This window comes from Limulus polyphemus, unplaced genomic scaffold, assembly GCF_000517525.1.
Source record: "Limulus polyphemus unplaced genomic scaffold, Limulus_polyphemus-2.1.2 Scaffold63, whole genome shotgun sequence".
Taxonomy (NCBI): Eukaryota; Metazoa; Arthropoda; class Merostomata; order Xiphosura; family Limulidae; genus Limulus; species Limulus polyphemus.
This window is the reverse complement of record NW_013665673.1, coordinates 802,028-827,735: the sequence shown is the minus strand read 5'-3', so window position 1 is coordinate 827,735 and position 25,708 is coordinate 802,028. Positions and strand designations below refer to the sequence as shown.

General features: G+C 33.8%; 1 protein-coding gene across 1 annotated transcript in view; it reads right to left on the bottom strand.

Annotated features, from left to right (window-relative positions):
- Positions 1 to 25,708, bottom strand: part of LOC106464833 (nodal modulator 3-like) — a 32,865-nt gene that overhangs the window by 5,172 nt on the left and 1,985 nt on the right. Inside the window, exons 2-5 of the mRNA XM_013924992.2 lie at positions 8,945 to 9,173; positions 4,894 to 5,466; positions 2,252 to 3,999; positions 604 to 862 (exon numbers count right to left, since the gene is read on the bottom strand). Of these exons, the coding sequence (XP_013780446.1) occupies positions 604 to 862; positions 2,252 to 3,999; positions 4,894 to 5,466; positions 8,945 to 9,173 (2,809 nt within the window). The remainder of the gene's footprint in view (positions 1 to 603; positions 863 to 2,251; positions 4,000 to 4,893; positions 5,467 to 8,944; positions 9,174 to 25,708) is intronic.

The following is a 25,708-nucleotide window of genomic DNA, read 5'->3' as shown; positions in this document are numbered from 1 at the left end:
TATCGTAACTTCACCAATCTAAGATTTTGTATAATAACAATATAACATTCTAAACACAAATATTTCACTGCTAACAGTGTATGCGTTACTGTTAACAGTCAATGCAACAACAGGTGACTAACTGCTAACAGTGTAGATATTAGCTAACAGCCAACATGATAATAGGTGATTAATTGTTAGCAGTGTACATATTAATATTAACAGCCATCATGATAATAGGTGATTACTGCTAACAGTGTACACATTAGCTAACAATTAACACAACAACAGATTACTAATGCTAACAATCTACATGCATAAGAAAATTACTTAATTTCAAATTTTCTATGAACCACGAACTGCCCATAACTAAAGACTACAATGTTGTTTTCAATTCCATTTTTAAAAAAATGTTGACCGACCTAAATAGTGGAATCAAGTTTGATTAACAGTGTATACAAAGAGAAACATGTAAGTACCTGAAGAAGGTAAGCAGAGGCTGCCAAAACATGTCAGGTTCTTTGTATTAAACAGTGTTTTTAATTCATGCTCTATTATACTGTTTTCATGCCTTGATCTGATAGAACTGAGAATGAACAAGCCTATGTATTTACATAGAAGTACCTTAACAATTATCTCCTTGGGAGCAGCTCTTTCTATATGTTGATTTGACTCTGCTCCTTTTTTTAAGGAGATGCTGTAATTACAACCTGGTATCAATCCACGAATCCTAAAGGTTCCATCTTGTTCACTGAGAGCCTCTTCCTGGAACTGCTGACAATAATCACTCCCATGACCAACAGCTTCAACTGCAACTCCAGGTTCTGCTTCTCCCGTTAATGAGTTAACAACACCAAAACAGCTAAAAGCCATTCGCTTGCCACTGTAGAAGAAAAAAAAGGGATATTTTTCAATTTAAATGTGTGTGTGAATGAACTCATTTTATTTTGTCACATACACGTATATGCATACTAGTACTTAAAGCTAAAGCTACAAGTGTGGCTTTATGTTATTGTATGATAACAATATAACATTCTACACATAAATATTTTGGTGATTCTGTATAAAATATTTTCAAAGCATCTTATAAGGCAAAGGATATCTTACAAGTTAAATGTACTATGGTAAATGTTAATAAAGAATTCATTCAGTGCATTTTGTCAGTGAGATGGATTCTTGTCACTTACAATAACTGTGAGAAATGTCCAATTTCCAAACAAGTTGAGCATGACAATCTTCTAGAAAGCTCCTTAATTTTACTTTAGGAACCATTAAACATAAGTTAGCTCAAAATCTAAACAAAATACAACAATTTAAAATCATATATTGTGTAGACATTAAAAAACATAATCTTTTACTTCACACTCATTAAAAGACATTTTAAATTTACTGTTATAGCGCTAGAGCATACTTTGAAAGACTTATAATTATTAACATTGTGACAAGTAATGAGCACAGTAATGAATACAGGTTAACTAATCAGATAACTTAAAACTCCTAAAGATAGGATTTTATTGGATTGTAAGTTTTCTCGACATTAATGATGACCTAACATTCTCATATTATGCAAAGGTTTAAAATAATGCAATAAGAACTGAACCAATAAAACTGTATTCAAGGATAACTCCGAGTACAATCCCCAGGCATGGCTATGTTATGATATGTATATTCACCAGGTTGAAGATTTTTTTTTAATGATGTTGAAACTTGTATTTATTCTTTTGGATTAATATTTATAAGTATTAATGGTGTACAAAATTACAATAACCATGCTCATTCACTTTGGGCTAGACAGTTAATTTTCAAACTGAAATAATTTCATCATGTTGCATTCTGGGTTGGTAGCAATCATCAAATAAGAATGACATAAAATTGGTCCAAAAAATAATTCAAATTCTTCATACTTACTTGTTTTTCTACAATTTTTGGAAATATACATACTTAAAAAAAGCTTAATTCTTCAATACTTTTGGTTTCACAGAATACAATTTATCCAATGTTGTCAATATGATGATTGTGATTTTTCAGTCATAACTCATTAGTAACAACTTATAATGTAATCCTAATCACCACAATGTTATTTTGTATAAAATAAGTTAAACCACAGGCAAAAACCTTGATGGTAGTTTAAAAATCAAATGGTTTAATTCTAAGGGGCACAGTAAATGTCATAATATCTAGTTAGCATGTTTGCAATTGCATTTTGTCATAAAAACGTTTATTGATACTTGCAGAGAAATATTATTAGTGGGTCTTTATTTACAATATTCACCTGATGTTCATCTTTACAGTTGCTCCTTCTTTGACTTCTATCATCTTGGAGGGAGGTTCAAACTGGTATTCTTTCATCATTGGCTTCAAGAAGTACTGCCCAGGACTTAAGCCAGAGAACACAAGTCTTCCATCTGTCTGGGTCATGCTGTTCTTCCTGTAGTCCAATCCTCCACTAAGAGACACTAGCACACCTGATAAAGCCTCTTTTGCTTCACCCAAGATAGTGATGTCTACCTCTGCCAATTTGAAGGCAGCAAAATTTCCTTGTTTTTCCAACTTACTGAAGATATAACCTTCTTTGTCTGCACCAACATTGTACTCCAAATCACTGTCTAAAGGACCAACCACATAACTACCCTTGACATCTGTTGTCATACTAATAACCTGTTGCTGTCCACCTACTTCAGTTACTGTTATTTTAACACCTTCTAATGGTGGTATGACTTTCCCATGGATAAACAAACCAGTTTTCCCTTTGAAACTCACAGAATCTGGTGAACAGTCATCAGGAACAAAAAATTTCAATGAAGGTGGGTGAAACAATATTTGTTCTGACAATGGAGTTAAGATCAAGTTAGACCTGGGTTGAGCCCAAAAAGTAAAATGGTATTCAAACAGATTATCTTTTGTTATAGTAGAGTTTTGAAGAATAATTCTTTCTGTATCTTTGTCATCATTTTCTTTCTGCACAGAGACAACAATATTTGTGATATTTTCTTCAGACAACACAATACCACCTATCAAATGTTTAGAAGCGAGCAGAGTAATGGTAGAAGGATGTAGTGTGTCAAACCAAAAAACCTCCTCCTTGAAATGATGGCAACCAGTAGGCTTCAAACCATAAACTCCAAATAGAGGAAGACAGTGCATGCTGGTACCTTGAGGCACTTCAATTTTCTCTACAGATCCTGATGGATGTACTAGCTCTGCTTCAGTGAAATGAGAAGAAGTTACAAGCATCAAAAAACCAGTCTGCTCAAACTGCACATCTGTTACATCTTTGTCAACCACATCAATTAGCTCAACTTTCTTCTTCCAACACCATTCATCCTTAACTACAGAGATTTCATAAGTAGTAGGCAACAAGCCTTCAAAACTAAAGTGTTTCTTGTCTACTATGGTTATTTGGGAAGTGGGGTCTTGAGAAGACACAGCTTCCAATGCCAACTGGACACCATCACAGTCAGTTAAACACTTCATTATTCCTTTTATACTTCCACGAAACTGTGAGAATGTGACATCTAAGACAGGGCTTTCATTAACAATGACTACAACTTCAGCTGGTCCAAATTTTAATCCAGATGACTGTTCTTTTTCTGACAAAGCAGGTGTCAAAATGTACTTTCCAGGAGTAACAGGCAAACAGAATTTTCCATCTTTTCCAGTCATTACTTTCAGTTCATCTTTCTTCTTTTCATGTGTAACTAAAATAGCTCTTTCTGTTTCCCTTATAACCCCAGATGGCACATGGGAAATGATAAGTTGGCCACACAAATCAAGTTGTGATGCTACAACTTCTGGAAGCTCAGGAGTGTTGGGTGTCACTTTCACAGTTACTGGTTCAAAAACAAAGTGAGGAGCTTGGACATCCAACCTGTAGGAACCCGCCTTCATATTATCTAGATGATAGACTCCATCCTGGTCAGTAAGAGCTTCTTCCTTACTATCAAGAAGAATTTTTGCACCTGCTAAAGGCTTTCCTTTGATGCCAGTCAACACTTTACCACTAACACTAAATCCCTGAACCTACAAATGAAAATAAATGAAAGGAAAATTAGAAATATAACAAAAATTCTTCAGAGTTAACATATAAACTGAAGATTGCTCTTAAAGGGTTCTTTTATATCACATGTTTCTGAAAAATATATTAAACAGTTTAGTAAAAAACTATACACTTTCTTGCTCATTAAAAACAAATTAGGAATATGCCATTATGTACAATTTAGGAATAAATTATATGAATATTAATATTAAATAAATATTAATGAAATTAAACTAAGAAACCAGCAAATTTCAGTTTAACATGATGAACTGAAAAATATTCCTGTTAACTTTAGAAATAAGAATAAATACATAAAAAATTATCAGGTAGAAACAGCAAGAAACTAAACAAAGAAAATTATTAACATTATATTTTGCTATTCATTTTAGTGTTTACAGATAAAAACAAAATATTCAAGTACTCACAGTATGCTCATTAATAAAATGACATAACCAACAAACACTAAAAACTTCAATGACAAAAACATTAAACCAACCAATGGAGACAGTTTACTAGCTAATGCAAGACAAATACACTATACAAAAAATATAAGATGACAAAAAAAGAAGTATTTTGAGTATTTAACACTTATGAAAGAAAAACAACGCAATAATTTCACCAAAACAGAAGAGAAAGATTATGGTCAAACACCCAAAAACTTTAATGTTCTTACTCTAAAAAATAAAAGTCAGATGAAATTGAAACTAAAAGTAAAAATATTAGGGCATTTATGGGTAGTGTTTAATACATACACTTAACAAAATTATGGTATTTATATTTAATGTGTTTTTTGTTTTTTAAAATAACACTGAAAATTATTTAGTTGAGCTACATTTAATTTTCGATATATTAAACTGGATCAATCTATATACACTTACTTGAAATTTTTCTTTAAATTCAACACTTCCATGTTCTACTGTAAAGTCCTTTACTGAAGGAGATACATCAAATTCAATGTTTTCTCCTTTATAAAAAGGAAAAAGCTGGTACTTTCCAGGAGGAACTGATGGAAAGACAAACTTACCATCAGTACTTGATGTCACCTGACACAAATATTTCATTCCACTTGGTATACTATACCCTTTCACAGGATTAGAATCACAACCCTGTATCTTCAGAATATTCTTGGAATCATTGAGGTCGAAGAGAATGAAATGAACTCCTCTTATGGGTTCTCCTTCACTCCTGACTTCACCACGAACATCATATCCTCCTACTACAATTCCACTGCCAATTTTACCATTATCCTGAGATATTGTGATCTTTTCCTGATAATTATCTAATTTCCACTTTGTATGAGATGCTTCCACTAAATATTCTCCTGGAAGAATGTCTGAAAATGAATAATCACCACCAATAACTGTTTTTGTTTCTTGCAGCAGTTCACCATTAAGAGTCTTCAAAAAGATGGAGATTCCTGCAGGGCCATTGTCAGAACCTTTGCTTACAACCTATCAGTGATGAAAACTACAATTAATCATTTGTAAGTGTTACACTGGCATGCAAACCAAAACCATACTTAACTGCAGATGACTTTTCCAAGTTCCTCTTAATTTGTCCGTTACAAGCTTCATATTGGAAGTGCATAAAAAATAGCACTTATTTATTTTGTCTGCCACTGCCCAGAACTATATATATATATATCCATATAATCAAAATATTTCCATTATGTTTTCTCATTATTATTTACATTAATTCATGGTTGTTCAACTTCATGACTCACAAAAGCATTCAACTAACTGAAACCATTGTTTCCAATTATTATGATTTTTATCATTCCAAGTACCCAACTGTCATATGAAGATAATAGGTTAGTTGAATGTAATCAATTAATGAATCCAACAATTAACTGATTATCAACTTCCACTAATTGCTCAGCTTTAACTAAAATTTCTTTCATGTTTGCTTCTGAAATTTCAAAACATCTTCTCTGCTACTAAATATATTATGGTTAGTCTAAATACTGAATCTCTCTAAACCAATATTTCCCTGGATGAAACTTTAGAAATAATTTTCACCCATCTCTTCCCAACATATGTCAACCTTCATCACAGTTTCAATTATAAACATTTCATAAATTCCCCAACCTTAGCACTAAAGTGAAAAATTTAGCTTTTAAAAACATCCTTTACAACCAAACAGAGGAGTTTCCCCTATTGAACCAACCTTGATTAATAGTTACCTGTGTCACTATGAACATATGTAGTTAGACAACTGCTTGCCCGATTTCATACCAGTGTTATACAGGTACTGCAGTGATGACATAATTTTGCTATTTCATTCTGCTTATCATGTTCTAAAAGGTGTAGCACATTTAAATTCTGAGCACTCTAAAATTAAATTCACTTCATTTAAACAAAATGGATCACTTTGCTGAAAACCACATAACTACAGAAGGTAATAACTTTTCTACTACTATATGTTACAAAACACTTTCACTGGAACATACACTGTGACACCTTTATTCTGGTTATTTTCAGAAATAGTTAAATCATTACATTTTTAAACCAAGTTTTTAATCTGTGCTCTAGTTACACCTTTCTACATGAAGAGATTACTGTGATGCACAAAATTCTAAAACAAAATGCTTGTACAACACACTTTCCAAATAACATCACACATAAGTTCCTTTACATCAAATTCCAACCTTGTAACAAACCATGAACTGTCCCCAAATTTCCTTTCATCATCTGTCTTCTGTTTGTAGGTTCTCAAAGTTTACATATTAAAAACTAATCTACAGGTTGACAAAAAAATTCAACTCCCAGATTCCACCCACACTAGTTTCAGAATTGAAAACTTCTTTTAATAAACACTCCTTCACTCATAGCTCACATACAGATTCCTAAACCAAGCACTATTTGAAAACTAAGATTCTATAAGCACTTACTGATCTTTACATATTACAGCTATCCCTCAGCAACTTAACTGAATGAAGAAACCACAGACCATATCATATGAATCAACAACTTTACCAGGATAATAACGGAATCTATAGAACTGGAACTTTTTATTAAAGTAAAATCATTTTAACTGTAAAAAGTCTACCAAAGAATTCTAAATAATCAACAGACATCTTTTCAATAAACTCTTTTAATCAGTATAATGACAAACAATAAAAAATATTAAAAAGAAGGTAACACCAAAAAATCTTCAATTATTACATTTCCAGATATTTTTTTTCTGATTCCATCACTAACATGAAAAACTTTATAAGCATAAAAATATCATAAGCTTTTAAGTGATAAGATGCTAATATGGCCAGTGGTTAAAAAATAACACACTAAAATGATAAATATGTTTACATTTTACAGTACAGGTTGAAAGAAATTGTACTTGCTGAGAAATCAATAAACCAAACAACTTAAAGCTTACTGCAATTGGCAGTGTATAAGTGGCATGTGAAAACAGTCAGATTTTTATTTTCCCTTTTCATTGCTTTCTACCTAGCTAGAGCTAGTCTTAATGAAACAGGGGCTCTATTTGTGTAAATAGGTTTAGACTTAATGGTGTAACATACTGTTAGATTGTTATCAGTCTATGTCTAGTTTTTGTAACTTCTCACATAATTAAATGAGCAAATTATTAAGCAGCCAACATTTAAGTGAATAATGAATATAACCTTGCCATAATTTTTTATTAAAGCAATTTAACCTTAATAGCATTGGTTATGTTTACAGCTTATAATATGTAAGAAATATATTATGATGAAGCTACACTATCAATTAGTCCAAGCACAGTAAACACAAACAACAGGCATCACTGTGGTAGTTATGTAGCCAATGACCACTAGGGCACACCTTCAGATTCATCAGTTGTGTACAATTAAAATGAATGCATAAATCCATGTAGTCATGCCAATAATAGTAGTACTAACTATCTTACTGTTTAATAGTTCAATTGGTATATATCTGAAGTTGAACAAGTTTTTTCAGTTACAACAAAGCTATTTAGGCTATCTACTGCCATCCATAGTTTTGAGCTTCTGACCAAATAGAAGGCAACCTAATGGCAGTACCCACTGTCAGTTGTTGAGGTACTCAATACCACTCCCAGTTCAAAATTACAGGTGGTGGCCTTAATAGCATTGCTATATCATTAAAATAAAAACCAATATGGTTCTCCCACAGTTGAAAAGGTGAGCATGATTGGTCTCAATGAGAATCAAATCCTCGATTCACAAAGCAATCACCCTGATCACTTGGATATGACACCCAAAGTTGAACAAACTTGAACTAATCGAAAAAATAATAATGAGAGATCATAATGTTAATAATTCAATTACTTGTATTGTTTGAATAATTGAAAACAAACATAATCAGTAACACTAATTTTGATTATTCTTTTGTGACATTCATCAGTTTAGTTTAATTATGATTAATCAATAATTTTACATGATAATAATCAATAATACTGATTGAGTTAATCACCCAGCTCTATTTCATTTTAATCAACCATATTTTAAAACTACTATTCTTCAGTCTGAAATCACTATTTAAAATACCCTATAAAGTATCTAGTATTTGTTATTAATTATAAATCATTAATATTTCATCTACAATAATTTGTTAGTAACATTTTAACAACACAAATTAATTTGCAATCTAAATTAAATATACATATAACAAAAATGCAATACTTACCATTCAAAAGTATTTATATGAAGTTTAATATTGAAATTTTCCATAATGAATAGTGAATAATGTATAATTTATGCAGTGATACTCAACATATATTTTTTTTACATTTGTTATTCATTCACTTACATTATGAAAAAAGAAAAAATTAAAGAGCACAGTTATTAAAAGAAATATATTAACTTAAATGTTTGTAAATACAAACATATTTTTCCTTAGGATTAAATAAAGTGAAAGAAGACTTAAATTTGAAACTGTAATTGCTTGGATAATATTCAGTTGATGTACGTACCTTTCCAAATACAGAAAAACCTTTAAAAACAAAGTTAATGTCCTCTCCTTGGCTACAAGCATCTTTTACTCCATCCACGTGAAGAGCAACAGTTGTAGGTTCAAAGCCCCATCCAGCAGGAGGCTCAATTTTTAATATATAATCCCCCTTGTCATATAAAGGAATTAAGTAGTATCCATTGTTTGGAGCACAGTCTGTCTGGTATTTAAGGCTTCCCTGCTTGCTGTAACTAAAAAGAAACAACATACTAGTTACAAATATCTTTGGTATACTGAAGAGCCTTAATTGACAGAAAAAACTAAGATTAATATTTATGAGTGCTGAGTTATCAAAATCTATGCTGATTAGGTTATATAAATAATGAATCCTAATAACTTTATAAAAATTTACAATAACATTAGGATCTAGTAAATGTTCTATAGAAAACAAACTTTTATATTTATATTCATGGATAGAATAATAGCTATGTTCCACATTTTGAAACTTTTTTATTTTTAGGCTTCGTTTGGAAAATTGTTTACAATTTTGTTCACTTTATTTAAGAAAGTATGTTGCATTGTTGATGAAGGATTTGGAAAAATTTCAAGGTGTTTTCATCTAAAACTATGCAGGTAATGACTGGGGGATACAAGATTTAAGATGTCAAAAACTCGGACACAAGTTCAAATCAGATAGTGTTACTTTTATAATATAATATTAGGATGGTCAATCTTTGGAACAGTTTGCCTTCAGGTGTGGTAAAAAAGAGTTTAAGAGAAGACTGAATGAAAATTACTATAAGTAGTATAGAGTTAAGTTACTATAAAAAATGGGATAATCCAGACAGGTAAATGCACTTAGAGCCCACTTAGAAATATTTTGAGAAAGAGTAATATTCTGCATGAATAGTTTGCATTCAATATCTATAATAACTTTCTGATTTTCAGACTTATCAACAGCCTTTTAAAAGTAAAATGAAACAGAAACATATTAAAAATCTTAATTCAGTGTTCAAAATGCCTCTCCAATGGACATTGAACAAACAGGCTATGAAATGCCTGCTTATACACATTGTATGAACTGAACATACATTAACAGTTTTTCAACCATCAACAATCAAAATAGCAATCAAAAATATTTCTCAATAATGAATAAACCATTAGGTCAGAAAATTACACTTTTTCGAGAATGTCCAAGTTTTCCAAAAATAAAAATAGAACTTAATGGAGTATTATTGCTTTGAGTCATTTAACATTCTGGTCTATATAAAGCACAAGGTTTACCTTACATACAATTTATTTACTCATGGTTGCATTACATGTAACTTATTTTAGAGAGAAATATCTGTTCACATTACAGAATAGGTAAATCATCACTGGTATCATGACAAGTATTAAAATTTTGAGTTAAACCAGCTCATACCAGCACTTTTTTTTGGTAAACAATGTAATTCACTGAAATTTTATAAGTAGAGAGGCCAGTCTAGCAACTTTTTTGTTAACAGATCTATTTTTTCACTACTTAATTGTAAAGAAAAGTTTGTTAACTCAACTTTTAGGAACATGTAGATTTAACATCCATATATTTTACTTTGCAGTTTTTTAGACTGTAAAAATGTAATAATCAAAATCTGATTTAAAGTTGTATGGTGTATATGTATCATTTCTTAACTAGCAAAGTATTATATCATACTAGGTTTGATAAAACGAATCTAGGTGACAAAAACAAGGGAAAAAAGTCAATTGGAAAAAAAAAGACAAAGAAAATTACACTAACATGTAAGAAACTCCTAAAGTGTTTTGGAGAACAGTATCAATAAAAGCTAAGCCAATATTGAAATCATGTAAACCAATTGAGTTAATAATTAAGTTTTCTAATGAATGGTTTCTCTTTATAGGCTTCCCATTTCAACTACCTTTCAATTATTTTACAGTTCTAAAAAGTTCTTTGCTCAATATCCCTGTGTCATCTAAGTAAAACCTACAATGTATATGCTAAAACACAAACTATAACAGGCTTCAATACGTAATATTTTCCCCTGTGCCATAAGAAACATATATATAATATTGTTTGTGTAGTACCTCTTAAAATATTTTATTCAGATCAAAATGAACAATCCACAATAGTGCCATCACCTTTCCCAAAAAAACAGCAACAATAGAAGACAAAACACACAAACCATAAAACTTCATGATAATTCTTTAGAATAAGTGACTGTCTTTTATATAGACAGACTTTACAGATGATTTAGAATGTAATCTGAGTGCCCAATGTTTTCCTAAATGATTTGCTGTGCAAGACTTTTATAACTTCTACAAATGGCAGTGAAGACCCTTCTTCACTGAACCTCACTATAAGAACATTTCTTTAAAATAACAACAAAAAAAGACCTTTTTTAAGGCTTCCAGACACAAGTTTACTTCTAATGACACTACAGTGTCAAATTTATCAGGAATTTGCCATGCATCAGTTATACACGTGCTAAACACTTGTGGTGCTAAAGTTTGTATCTGTGGTAATAAGCCACTGAATTAACAAATTGTTAAAATAAAATTGTTCACTTTATCCAACTTTTTGAATTTGCAGTAACTTGACTGTTGGTTTAAGTTGGACATAAAATGTTTCAAATATGAAACTTCAGATTTTAATAACTGCCAAATAGTTTTCTAACAAGTAACTTTAGCATGTCATTATTATTTAGTATATAACTTTTGGTTAATAGTTTTGAACTTAATGTGATCTTCTCCAGAATTGACTTAATTGTGTGTTAAATGATTGGTTAACAGTTGACTACATATATGCCAGAATTGTTCACCATATTAAGATCACTAACTTTACAGAAAACAATTTTAAAAAGGAACTATTAGAATATTTAAATGCATATAATAGGTCGAGTGACAATTCACAAAATGCTCTGGTAAATCAGGATAATTTCATGAAGAATTTAAAAGAGCATGTACAAATAATTATATTTACGCTTATATTACGAATTTACTGACATTTCACTGCCTTGACTGCACTTTTCTGCCTCTTTGTTGTACAATCTTGATTTTTCGAAATTAATTATTTCAGTTAGCTATTGTGAGGATAGGGTATACTATGGGGGTGGTAGTACTTGCCCCCTAATTTTTGATGGGCTATACACTAGTATATAGATATTTACAAAATATAAAACTGTAAAAAATATTACGCAATAACACAGTCAGTAGTGTTTTTATTGTTTGGATTTAACACTAAGTCATTTATGTAAGTAAGGGTGTAATTATAAAACTCACCTACATGTTTCAAAGAGAGGAAGAAATTTGGGACCTAAAATTAATCAAAAACACTTAGCTAATACATGGATATTTACAGTATTTACTAAAAGGGTGTTAGACTATTTGACCATATTTGAGCAGTTTTTGACCAGTCAAAAAATAAGTGGTCAATTGGCCAACTTGCCAACTCTGGACATATGTAAATCAAACTTTAACTTTCAGTTATAGTTGCATCTCCAACTTCCAAGAGGCTCTTAGCATGATTTTTATATTAAAAATAGAATTTTCATCATGGATGGTTAGCCTAATTTAGCAAAACTTGTACTAATAAAACTAAAAACAACTTCTATAAATGTGCAGTCCAGTCCAATTCAGGAGGAATGGGTAAAACCTAGAATAAAAAGGACAATGTTTGAAAGATACAAGGCAATCAATCTACGTCTCATGATGCCCAGTATTATTACTGGTTACATTACATTTCATAATAAGCTAATTCTTCCCCATAAGAAATTAAAAAAGATATAGTACGTAAATTACACAAACACTTTCTATTATAGAAAAATATTATAAAAAGATCAACTAAACATTTACAAGTTTAGAGAATAGAATCATAAATACTGAAACATGTTACTATTGAAATGGAAATTATTTTTCAAACAGGTCTAGAACTGAAAGGTTTTAAGGTTCTTTTTCTAGAGGAGGAGCACTATTTTTACCCTGCAATTCTTTTGTCTTGGAGAGATATTCCTAAAAACTGTAACTTCCAAGGAAATAAAACATACACAGTATGTATATGTCATACAAATACTGCTGTTCCAAGACCTATATGTCATACAAACACTGCTATTCCAATACCTATATGTCATACAAACACTGCTATTCCAAGACCTATATATCATACAAATACTGCTATTCCAAGACCTATATTTCATACAAATACTGCTGTTCCAAGACCTATATGTCATACAAACACTGTTGTTCCAAGACCTATATGTCATACAAAAGATTATAGAATTAGCTCCACAAAATAGCTTTTGTTCACTTCAGTAACTTAAAATATGTCTGCTACTAGTACATTATAATTCTTTTGTCTTGGAGAGTCATTCCTGGAAATAAGAATTCCCACTCATGTTACAAATTGACAATATGCACCTGTATGAAACAGATATAGTTGTTCCAGGTTTCTTCTTCAGGGTAGTCTGATAAAAAGTACACTACAGATTATTAGTGATTATTACAGATTAGAGCAAAGAAATCACTTTGAATTTTTGGTGTCTGTGCAACTGTGCTTTAAGAAATGAGGAATATTACTTACAATAAGCCAATTGAAAAGTTTTGAAGAATCACTAAAAGTAGTAAGATCTAAATATACATACCAGGTACAATAGTTTGTCAATCCAGAACAGGTGAGAATCACTCAGTGTATAAAATGTTTTTTAATGCAATAATTCTATATTGGTTGTATCTTAAAAGTAAGAAGAGTAAAAACACATTTAGTTATGAAGATGTTCAACAAGTGTGCAATATCCCAGAATGCTTTTCTTTACCTGTTGTCTGTGTTTGTTTCCTAGGCTGTATCATATTAGGCCTACAATGCAGCACAACAGTAACAACAATAATTGCTAAATTTTAAGATTTCATATATTCTAACAGTATTATAGAACATTCACTATCAGTTTATAAAACTCTTATATAACTAAGCCGATAGGAATCTCAGAGTATTCTCATCTAAGTGTGAAGTGGAATGCCACAAGGTTTAGTATTTGAATACCTACTTTTGTTATCTGCATAAATGATGTAGTTTCTTGTAATAACCTCAGGATGTAAAAGCATGTCATATGAATATAAGAAAGCAGGTTTATGGAATTAAACTGACAAGATGTGTTGTAGCAGATGTTAATTTGGAAGGATTCTTCAAACAATGGCTTGATGATGTTGTTTGACCAATTAGTTTCTAACACTGCTATTCCTAAAACAACCAGTAGAGAAAACTGGTTATAACTTCAGGATCTAACTTGAATGCTAATTTTCTAGGAGATACTAAGGTGATGTAGTGGTATAGCATTTTAAGTTCTATTAAATATTTAAGATTCACCAAGAAACCAAATTTTGAAAAGACACATGTACAGAGTGCATAATGTGAATAAGGCATTGAGTGAGATAAGCTCTAGAGAAAGATACTCAGGAGCTTTGTGGGCTAAGATAATTGAGAAATGTGGCCTTCTGAACACACAAAGAAAGAGAAGTTTTCTGTAACACTTTAAGGATGCACAACAGAAACTTCTATCAAGGAAAGCATGCTGCAAGATTGCAAGTAAACCAAATATGACCTCAACTACAGGTAGACATGGAACATACTTATGCAAAGGATGTAACTGGACACCTTGAAACAGCATATGGCAAGTGTCCAATATACCTGTATCAACAGAACATATCAACATTGGAAGAAGCATACACCATACTAACTGAAGTTGATAAGTCCAAAGCTATAAAATTAAAACAAATTTAACTCATGTGTGATCACAAGCAGATAACAAAAGAAAAAATAATGACTGGTATGCAGACCAGATAACTTGGTTAAATCAAGGAACTTGCAATCTGCTAAATTCAGCACTAAAAATAAAGAATGTGTACTTTACTGTAAAAAGTGATATAAAGAACTTTTGTAAAAATGCATAGGAACTACATGTCCAGTCAGTCCTATATACTGTTGTACAATACAGCCGAGATGATCCTTACGCACCTAAGCCACGTGGAACTTGGATAAAACACAATGAAAGAAAATGTATTAGAACATGCCAAGAAATTCTGAAAAATATTGCAGGCCAAAAAATTAAATCCCCTGTCCATGTCTACCAAGATCTGATAAAGGATCCAATACAGAGCATGGTTCACATACCTGTCACAATACCACGTGACCTGAAACTGGTTCCAAACAAAGTAAAAGCACCATGTGCAAAAGCAAGATTGTCAGGATGAACTTTACATAGTTTCTGAAATGACAGAATATGTTGGTGAATTCATCTGGAATTACATCTGAGTCCCCCAATTTGATCAATTTAATGGCATATTTGACAGAAATTATGTTTAAGTAAATTCTAGACATGTTTTCTGAAGTTCTTCTTATGCTCTCATATGACAACACTTAAGGTAGCAACTTTTATGTCTATTTTACTGTTTTGCCATACTGTATTAAAAGGCATTGTTTTAGAAATGGGATTCATGATGCATCAGAGAAAAACTTAATTTACACATTATTCTTTCATGGAATAAACATGTTAATATCACACTTAAAAACTAAGCAAGTTGTCATATGCACTGACTGTGAAACAGCAAAAGAGAAGAATATTATTTAGGTTACCATTCTGGAACTAGCAAAGTAAACTGTTGGGAATATATATTCTGAATGATGTAAAGTACTGGGTAGAAAAGCATAGAGGCAATAGATCTGACATCATGATGTACCAAAATAACATTATAAGGCTTTTGTACATTAATTCAAATCATGAGTACATCATTCTTTTGAAAGTTTTCTGTGAAAGGGAACTAGGTTTCTCTAGGTCACTAACCCACTACAAGAAGTTCCTTAAGAACACCATTCTGAGAAAGAGTCAGATATATACTGGAAGAGTTGGGTGTATAGTGTCCAAGTAGTGGGGTAATGACAACTAGGTCTGAATGCTTTAATGTTCACCCAGCTGGAAGAAGATTGGGGTGGATTCCATAATCTTCTCGTTCTTTTAACTTCAGAATTTTTACCTTTGTTATATTGTTAAGGGAACATCTCATTGGAAATTATCACCTTATCAATAAATGTTGTAATTTCCATAATAGTCTGCAAGAGGTCAAATTTCCATATAATGTCCTGGATCCAAATGAGACAGTACTATGTACAGATTGATGAGATTCCAAGTAAACTGAGAATCACACAATTTCCAATAACTGTGCAAGGAAGTAAGACTAGAGAAGCAATAGCAAAATTCACTTAGATACAAAACAAAATTTTATTGGATTCTCTGGTACAAAATTTTACTGTTACAAGATTAAAAAATATGAAATATTTGGTAACTTTACACCCAGAAGAAACCTGCTCATGCAATAGCACCAGAGTGATATCAAATTATAGACTTTTGGGATTAGAAGTTTTAAAGTAACAAACTACTTGAATCTTGCCCAGATAAAATGGAAAAGAAAGGTTAATGTAAAACTTGGAAGGCAGAAACCAAGAAGAAATAACCATGCAGATGTAACTGCTGCCCCAGATTCTCAGGAAAGCTAGGCATAAGTAAATGTGTGGGAATGAACCTATTTTCTACAGATCAAAATTAAAATGAATTTAGCTGGGAAGTAGAGCAGAAGCACAAACATTCACACTAACAAAAGATACTAAAGAGGTTTTCAAGAGTGATGTTAGTGGTATTGTATTTCCATCTGAGAAAAATGCACCCAGTGTTGTATCATGGCAAGGTGCTTGTCCTTTTAGCAGTGAATGGATCACTGGATGAAGTAGTGAAAAATATTAAAAGTGTAAGTGTAAAAAAAATGTGATGTGTTGACTTTACAAAGACAGAACTGGCTTCAACATACCATTTTAGATGATTTTATTACAGCTAAAATGGAAATCTTCCAGCAAAGAATGACAATAATTTTATTCTAAAGTGCATTATTGCTGATCTATTTTGTGCATTGTGAGCATAAGGAGTAACAGATCGCTTACTCAGTTATGAAAGAAAGAAGCATTTGTTTTATTATTAGTGGAAATCACTGTTACTGAACAAACAGTGGTCTTAAAAAAAAAAAGAGTATGTATGCCAAAAATTCTTGAACATCTGTGAAGAGTCAAAAAGTATATTCTTATTACTGCAAAAACATCATGCTTCAAGGCAACCACTAGAAGCAGGCACAATGATCTTTTATCCTGCAGTGCTTCATAAAAACTGGTACCACATTAAATTACTAAACATTTAAACCTGTAAAAAAGGAAATGCCTGAGCGCTTCATTTGCAGAGCATGAAAGGATTTCAGGAAAAGGTTAAAAAACACAAAAGGAATCCATAAAATAACTCAATTAACACAGCCCTTCTGGGTACTACTGTGAAGCATGAAACAGCACCAATCAATGAAGGAAAATATGTAATGTCATCTATACACAAATTAACTTTTTGTATGCCTTGAACTCCCATGTACACCACAATCAATATGGTTCAACTGTGTCTCACATGTAAATCATCATGCAAAAACCCTCCACCAATAGGAGTGTGACACACCTTCCTGATGCATGGAACTCCCTCTATTTGATTCTACTGAACTATCACTTCAAGATTAGGCAGAAAAGGAACCACTGGTTTTCAGTGAGGAGGAATGATGGGAAGTGTGAGAGAAGTAAGTACCTATCAGAAATATATTTTCAGTATAAATAATACTAAAAATAATAACTTCTGATACAGTATTTTACCTCCTCTCACATGGATAGCTAAAATCTCACATCGAATAGGCAGAGGAAATGGTGCAAGGGATAGAAAGAAGTATCCTTTGAAAGCTTCCAAAGAACAACACTGAAGTGTGATCCCTGTTGGAAGAGGAACAAATGTGGGAGACTGCACCACTTGTGTACCAGGTATACTATGCACCCATTGTGGAAAGAAGTGTTACATACATGGGCAGAAAGTGGGAAGAGTACAACCAAAAAGGGAAAAAGAAGACCGAGTTGTTTGGAATCCAAGCCACAGTATACTGGAATTTCAATCCCATAGAAGAAAGACTGTAGAAGAACCAAAACCAGACAGGAATGTGGAGAAAGCTAAAATGTATGTGCTCCAAGAAGTAAAGTGGCTAAGGAATGACAGACTATACATGGCTGGTCAACTCCAGTCCAAAACCAAGTAGTATCAGCAATAGAACCTCCGACCCATGTTAGGAGGAGGATCCACACTGTCTCCACCTCAAGGTAAGTATAACAGAAGTATATTTTGTGCAAGCCAATCTATGAAATGGGCACGTGTGCAAATCCACAACCAACCACACATTCAGGAACCTGACATTCAATTGACCATAGGAAGAGTTGAGCCAATGTGGCAGATCACATTAAACTCAAACTCAATCAGACTGGCACCCCAAAGCACAACATCAGCCTCAGGCATTGAACAATCCCTGAGGTGGAGAACGAGAGGGAGATCCATTGCCCCAGTCAACCTTATCCTTCAGGTAGAACTGCACAGAAGCCAGAGCACACCACCACCCTTGGAGTCCCACAGTACAGAAGTGGGTCACCCCTAAAAATATATAGCATCCACACCCTCTGGATAGAACTGCAAAGAAGCTGGGTGCAACATCAACCTTCAGGACCCACCCAAATATAGAGATCAAGAAGCAAACTGAGTGAGGAAAAGGAACACAATCAACATATGTGTGAGGATTTATGTTGAATGATCCAGCTCAAATCCAAAACCACTCACTGGAAACTGAGATCCATGTGATGGTAGGATGAGGGTTCCCAATCGAATGAGTGAACTACAATGTGACAGATCTACTTCAAAGCAACATCATCATCCGAATAAGCTGGAGTGCACTTACAGCCTCTGAATCCCACCGTATGGAGATGTAGTGCATTATTGGAGGATTGAACACCATCTATACCAGCAAAACACCACCACCTTACTCTCAACTGAATGGAGGCAATCACATTCAGGAAGACTCCTCCATGGTCCACCACCACAGTGAATTGGAGCTGGAAAGTAGCAAAGACTCCCATACTCCACCAGAAGAATAGGGGGGGGGGGACAAAATGTGGTGGAGAATCTGGAGGAATGCCAAAACCAGAGACAGTGCAACAGGTGCCCATAAAAATCCTATTTTGAAAAGCAGACCACCCCTCATTTGTTCAATGGAAGGGACAGCAGGCATAGGCAGGTATCCCTTTCTGCTTTACCCATATAAGTCCATGGGTTAGTATGGTCTGGAATGTATATTTGTGAAGCAAATATATCAAGAGGAAAACCTACTAGCAATCTTGTGGAACACCCCATCTCAACAATGTGCATCATTGGCCATACAGTGCAGATTTTAGAGATAGGAAGCATAACTGAACAGGCAATGCCCACTACTGAGTAGGATCCTAATCCTAAATGGGACATGCCACTGGAGGGAGATATATTTATATATAGAAAAGATAACTTACCCACTCACAGCTGCACCTAAGGTTGAAAGATGGCAAAAGGCTGAAGGATGTGCCCTGAAGAGTAAAAAACAGCTACCCAATAAAGATAGTGGGAGATGAACGTATGAGGTGTAGTCCACATGCCTGACTGAAGAATTTCCTATAATGTATGACAAATGGAAAGATGCCGGGAAAAAATAAGGTGCTTGATCTTATGCAATGACACCTGGAACAGAAATCGAGAAGAAAGAGACTGGGAGGAATAAACCAATCAAATAAGTTGAAAAACCCAACCTGGAAAGGTAGAAGGAGAAAGGTGACATACAGATGAGTGGTGCCAAGGAATGAAAAGGTGGTAATGTGAACTCCTACAGGAGGCCATGTGGGCAATGTAATAATGAAGAACACATACTGTACACAGAATTCTATCTGGATCAGATTGAGAATAATAATGGAAATTGGATCAAAGTGAAATAAACAAGAAGGAAGAAGTCTCCCACAAGCCACTTAAGTTTTGGAATGGAAAGATTGATCCAGATAAAATAGAACATATGTGGAATGGAAAAAGTATGTGAAATGTTGATGTCAAATATATCAGACCAACAATGCTCTCAGATTAAAAGGAGTAGGAATAAGTTTGAATAAACAGGTGAAACATGGAACAAGAGGAAAAAGTTCAAATGGAGGGAGTGGAAGGCAGTAAAGAACAATATTGACATTATAATCCAGAAGAACTGCACGACGAGGAGGTACATGAAACCAGAAGGAACTCAAAAGATGCCAGTTGGTCCAGTGCTGATGGAGAACATCCACTGCCAGGGTCTGAGAATGAGGAACCAAAGATCAAAAGAGAGGTAACTTAGTGTTGGAATAAATTGGCAAAAGAATCCAGAAGAAGAGTACCCCACTGATTGCATAGCCACCTGTAAACCTGAGGGTCAAGAGACCATTTCATGGGATAAACCTGGGCAGGTCTTGAAAAACGATCTGCCACAAGGTGAAAATAACCCAGAAAATGACACACAAGGAGACTTATCCTCAGCGTGTGGGCCCAAGAAAGGAATTCTAGTGTTCAACCACAAAGGAAACAAAAATGAATATCCTCTTGATGATTGATATAAGCCACAATAGTGGAATTGTCAAAACAGAGCATGATACATCAGTTCAATACCAGAGAAAGAAAATGAACCAAAGCATGTCATTTTGCCAAAAGCTCCTAGATGTTGATATGGTAAGACATCTTGATCTGAGACAATTGTCTGGAAACTTCCTGCTGATGTGCCCTATGCTCCCCAACTTTGGAGAGAAGCATTTGTGAGCAGATGCAAATCTGGATGATGTAGAGGAAGCAGTATTCCTATTGTTGTGTTGTCCTTGTTCAACTACCAATGCAGATCATCTGTAAGGGAAGAAGGAAGTGTTATTTGGGAGTCCAAGGGATCCTGAGCAAGAGGCCATTGTCTGTGCAGAGTCTACTGAAGAGAACGCATACATGCCCAGCCCAAAGGGATAAGGGCTTCCAAAGAAGCTCAAGTCTCCAAAAGCGAAAGAACCTCATGTGCAGAAACAGAGGGAGCAGGAAGTGCATGGACAGCTGAAAGCTCCATTGAATGGAGATGAAGTGCAGAAGATTGAACCTAAATGAAATGGGTGTTCAAAAATCCACGCAAATGGATAACATATTGGGTAGGCAAAAGGAAAGGCTTCTTCCACTTTAGAATCCACCCAACATGAGCTGCATCTATCAGCAACAGATGTGTGTGTTGAGAAGACTCCAGTTCAGAATGAGCTAACAGGAGGCAGTTGACCATGTAGTAAACGCAAGAAAACGCAATCCTCAAGCAAACAAAGATGAGCAAAGGCCTTGATCACCCAATAAAATACATACGGTGCTGAATCAAGCCCGAAAGGCTAGGCATGAAACTGATACACAACCCTGTAGTGGACAAACCAAAGATAGCATCTGAACTGAGGAGAAATAGGAATATGGAGATAGGCATTTGAGATGTCTACCATGGTCATCCACAATGCTGGAGAAAAATCCACCCGAGGTGTGATAAAAGACCTCATGGTAAATTGGGGAAGATCCAGAAATTGGTTGAGGCAGAACAGAAGGATCACAGGATACCAGTCCCCTGATTTTTTTTAGGGGCAACAAAAAGCCTGGAGAATGCTGGCTGACACGCTCGATAAATCTCTGTGATAGAAGGGTCTACACAGCCTCGGATAGAAGCAGTGGGATCATGAGTTAATGGGAAAGAAACTGGTGTTATTGAAATTAAATGGATGAAAAATCCTTCTGACAAAACTTGAATCACCTATGAATACCTACCACAGGGGAACAAAGTCGGCCAAACGTGTCCCCACTAGATAGGAAAAAGACCTAATAGTCAGTGGAACTGCTAGCAACAATGAACCAGATGTCGAGAGACACTGCAAAATTTTGAACTCTTAGTGATAGGAACTGGTAAAGGAAAGGAGGTCGCAGGACAATAAACAATTATGGGAGAGGTCATGGGATCAGAATGAGACAAACAAGAAACCAAAGACTAAAGGGTTGAAAGTGGTCTCACTGGTTCCATACTTGATTCCAAAGATTCAGGAAAATCTCCAAAAATAGACAGATGGAAAAAAGGAGCCATTCACGAAGTAAGTGTAAGGTAGATGAACCTGTGATAACGTGCTTCCCAATAAAATCCTGACACCAGCAAAGCCACTTGTGAAGAAATAGGGCTGAATAGGACAATTGTGCTAACATGGAGGTAAGGAGGGAAAGTGTATCCCCTGAAAAATCCCTCAGGGAATCTGTGGAGTGCCTCAGAAAGAAGGTGTTTGTTGGACAAGTACCGAAGGAGAGCTGTAAGGGTAACAAGAAAGTAGGAAACTAGGTGTGGGAGAAATGGATAGGATTTTCAGGAACAGCCCCCACATTGGCAAAAGTGATTCCAACTGCTGGGAGTTGAGAAAGGGTTGATCAGCCAAAGAATAATGATCATAAGCCCAAGGAGGATAAGGCATGCTAACAACAACCTTCAACTGAGAAATGAAATGCTCAGCATGAACCCCGATGTCAGGGAAAGGAAGGAAAATAAGGTACTCTTAAAGACAGATGTCATGTAACAAGGAAGAAATAATATCATGTGAAATTGGTGAAAAAGAGAAGAAGAAAAAATCCTGAGAAGGTGTATCAAAAAAAAACAGAGTTAGGCCTAGTAGATTCTGTAGGAGAGGCATGGGAAAGCACGACATAGTTAGGAGGAGGAAAAAGGCTGTCAAATTCCTCCTTGTCATGAACAGATTTGGACAATGTAGTAGGAATCTGAACATTTTTGGGAGAAGTATGACACATATAACAATCAATCTCCCAACGATTGATTGCCAAAAAATCATAAATTGATACCCCTAGACTTGAAGCCTGTGTAATGACACTTGAAGTAGTGGTTAAAGTATCAGAATTTGTAAAACACAAACTTCAGAAATCATCTTATACTGTGAAAAAGGTGAATATGAGAAAAAAAATAAAAATAAACAAAGGTAAGTTATTGTGGCAAACTACTACAGAAAACTAACTATAGTAAATGAATAAATCAAATAAATCACTACTTTACAAAAAAAAATTAAATGAACACGTGAAAAGAACACAACTGAAAAACATCTGCACTCGATCACTGCCTAAGGAGAAGTGATAGTTTGGTAGAATTAAATAGAGGGAGTTGCATGCATCAGGATGGTGTGTCGCATTTCTATTGGTGGAGGGTTGTTGCATGATGATCTACATGCCAGATGCAGTTGAACCACACTGATTGTGGGTTATGTGGGAGTTCAAGGTTTGTAGCATTCAAAAACATTTTTGAATATAGAGGGCAGCACTAAACAGGAATAGCTATTGATGTGAGAAGAGGTAACGTACCATATGAGAAAAGTATAGATACTTGATAAAATTTAGTTATATTTCTATCAAAACAACTGAAAAAAAAAGCATTTTTAGCATTGGTGTAATTGATTCCAAACTGTTTTGGTGGAAACTGTTCTGCTTGTGTTATTTTCAAGAACCTACAATCAACCGATCTTCACTAAAACTGTATAATGCACTAATGCTACCTCATCAAGAATATCAAGTCCAGTTCTGGTAACAACATTACTAAAAGGATATTACTGCCCTAGAAAGAGTTCACGCTGAAAGTGCAACAAGATTAATAGCAGTGTTGAAATGTATATCAGGCAAGAACAGGTTAAAAAATTAATCATTTCAGTCTGGACAAAAAGTAAGCTTTATTGAGATTTAAGTGAAGCATTTATTTACAGTAAAAAAATTGTAGCCACAGAGAACAAACTGCCAAACCATACTGTTCGTCCTGATCCTTCAATACACGGCTTGAAAAGGACTTTGTTTCAATTAACTATTAACAACAAAGATGGGACAAATGGCTTCTTGTTTATAGCTTTTTTACACTGTCTTGAAAAAGATTGCCTACTTCTGTATTTGTTTTTTAAGAACAGCTTTTTCATAGCTGCCAATAAACTTCTCCAATGTATGTGGAGCACTCTGGGGGCCCTATCAAATAGGTTTTAGTAGATGCCTTAGTAACAAATGTCTGAGGATGGCCTTTAGAATCATGTAAGGTATCTGCCACTGTCATTTCTAATGATAATAGTATATGCATGCTCTCCATAAAAATGTACACATCTTTATAAACAAAAATATTTTCCTGAAACCAAAAACACTTTCCAGAGTAGTTTGCATAAGCTTATTACTCCTTTTACCTCACTTCTCACTTATTGCATCATGTTATTGCATTTTCTTTGATTTTTCAATATTCTTTTAAAGCTACTACAGTGTTATCTGTGCTAGCCATCCCTAATTTTGAACTGACAGACTATGGAAAAGGCAGCTGGGAGCTAGTCAAAACCACCCATTGCTAATTCTTGAACTACACTTGTCTAACCATTTCCTTTATAATGCACCCATGGTCCCTAAGTGTGGAGCATGACTTTTGTGTAGTAACATGACATGAGCAATGGACATGCAGATCAACAGTCCAGCGTGCTAACCAATGGGCTACGCTCAGCTCACATTATGCATTTCAATCTATGTAATATGCAGTACTTGCCCATTTTTGACTCTCTTATTCAGGGTTAAAAAGTGTTTTTAAAAAGCTTCTTATGCAATAATATTTACATATCATATACAATTACATCAACTGAAAGAAATGTAAAAAAAACATTGTTGGGCATATTACATTGTTAAGAACAAAAGACATAATCTGAGGGTTATTACAATAACTGATTATTCAGAAATCCTTTTCATATTTTTGTGGAAACCCTGGAACTTCTGTATGTATATAATATACATTGTAAATGTGTAACATGAGTGTAAGTTTCTATTTCTAGGAATGACTCCCAAAAATGAAAAGATCAAAGCGTAATAGCTGACACCCAATTCCACAAAAACAGAATTTTGAGAAATCAATAATATTTTCTGAAGCAAAAGCCTTGGAACAACAAGTTTCCATTTCCAAAAGTGACTTCTTAAACCAAAAAAATAACATTGTAATAGTAGATACCTTATTATACTCAAAGAAACACCATTTATTTTGGGAGAGGAGTTAATTCTATACCCCAAGACAGAAGCCTCATAATATATGTCACATTTATGTGACACACATATGCATTGTCAAGTCTAACACAAATGTAAATATTTGTAAAATGTATATATATATGTTATGCATTAATTCTTTAGAAGTTTCTCATTTTTCCAAAACAAAGAATTGCAGTGTAACAGCAGTCTCATTACTCTCATGAAAAGAATTAAAAGTCACTTCTGAGTCCTATAACAGAGGCCTAATATAGCAATTATTATGTCAAGTATATATTCATTATCTGTAGATCATCTGATGAGTGAATTTTCCAGATTAAGGAAGTATCTCTGAAAGAAAAATCTTCATCTCAATCTTCATATAAAATTTAGGATTTTATACGTTAAACTTATAAATCTTTAATCAATATATCTTTTTCAGTTTTTGTGATAGTTTCCTATACTAAAAGGTGCCTGTGTAATTAACATTTTTCTTTTTAAACTATTATAGGAAAAAAAAAAAGAGTTGTTTATAGCCATGTAGTAATACAACCAATAACACTATTGGGCACTGTGAGAAGAGGATTACACTGTATGAATTTTTCAGATACCGATTTTTTTCTACAATGTTCTGGGTTTTACCCACTCTCCAATACAGGTTATCTATAACTTAGTACAAGTAATAGTATAAATAGTAAAAAGCAATAATACTTGGTGTAGTACCATAACTAATACTAGTTGTTACCATATAATGTGTGTGTGTGTGTATATATGTAAGTGTGTGTGTGTGTGTGTGT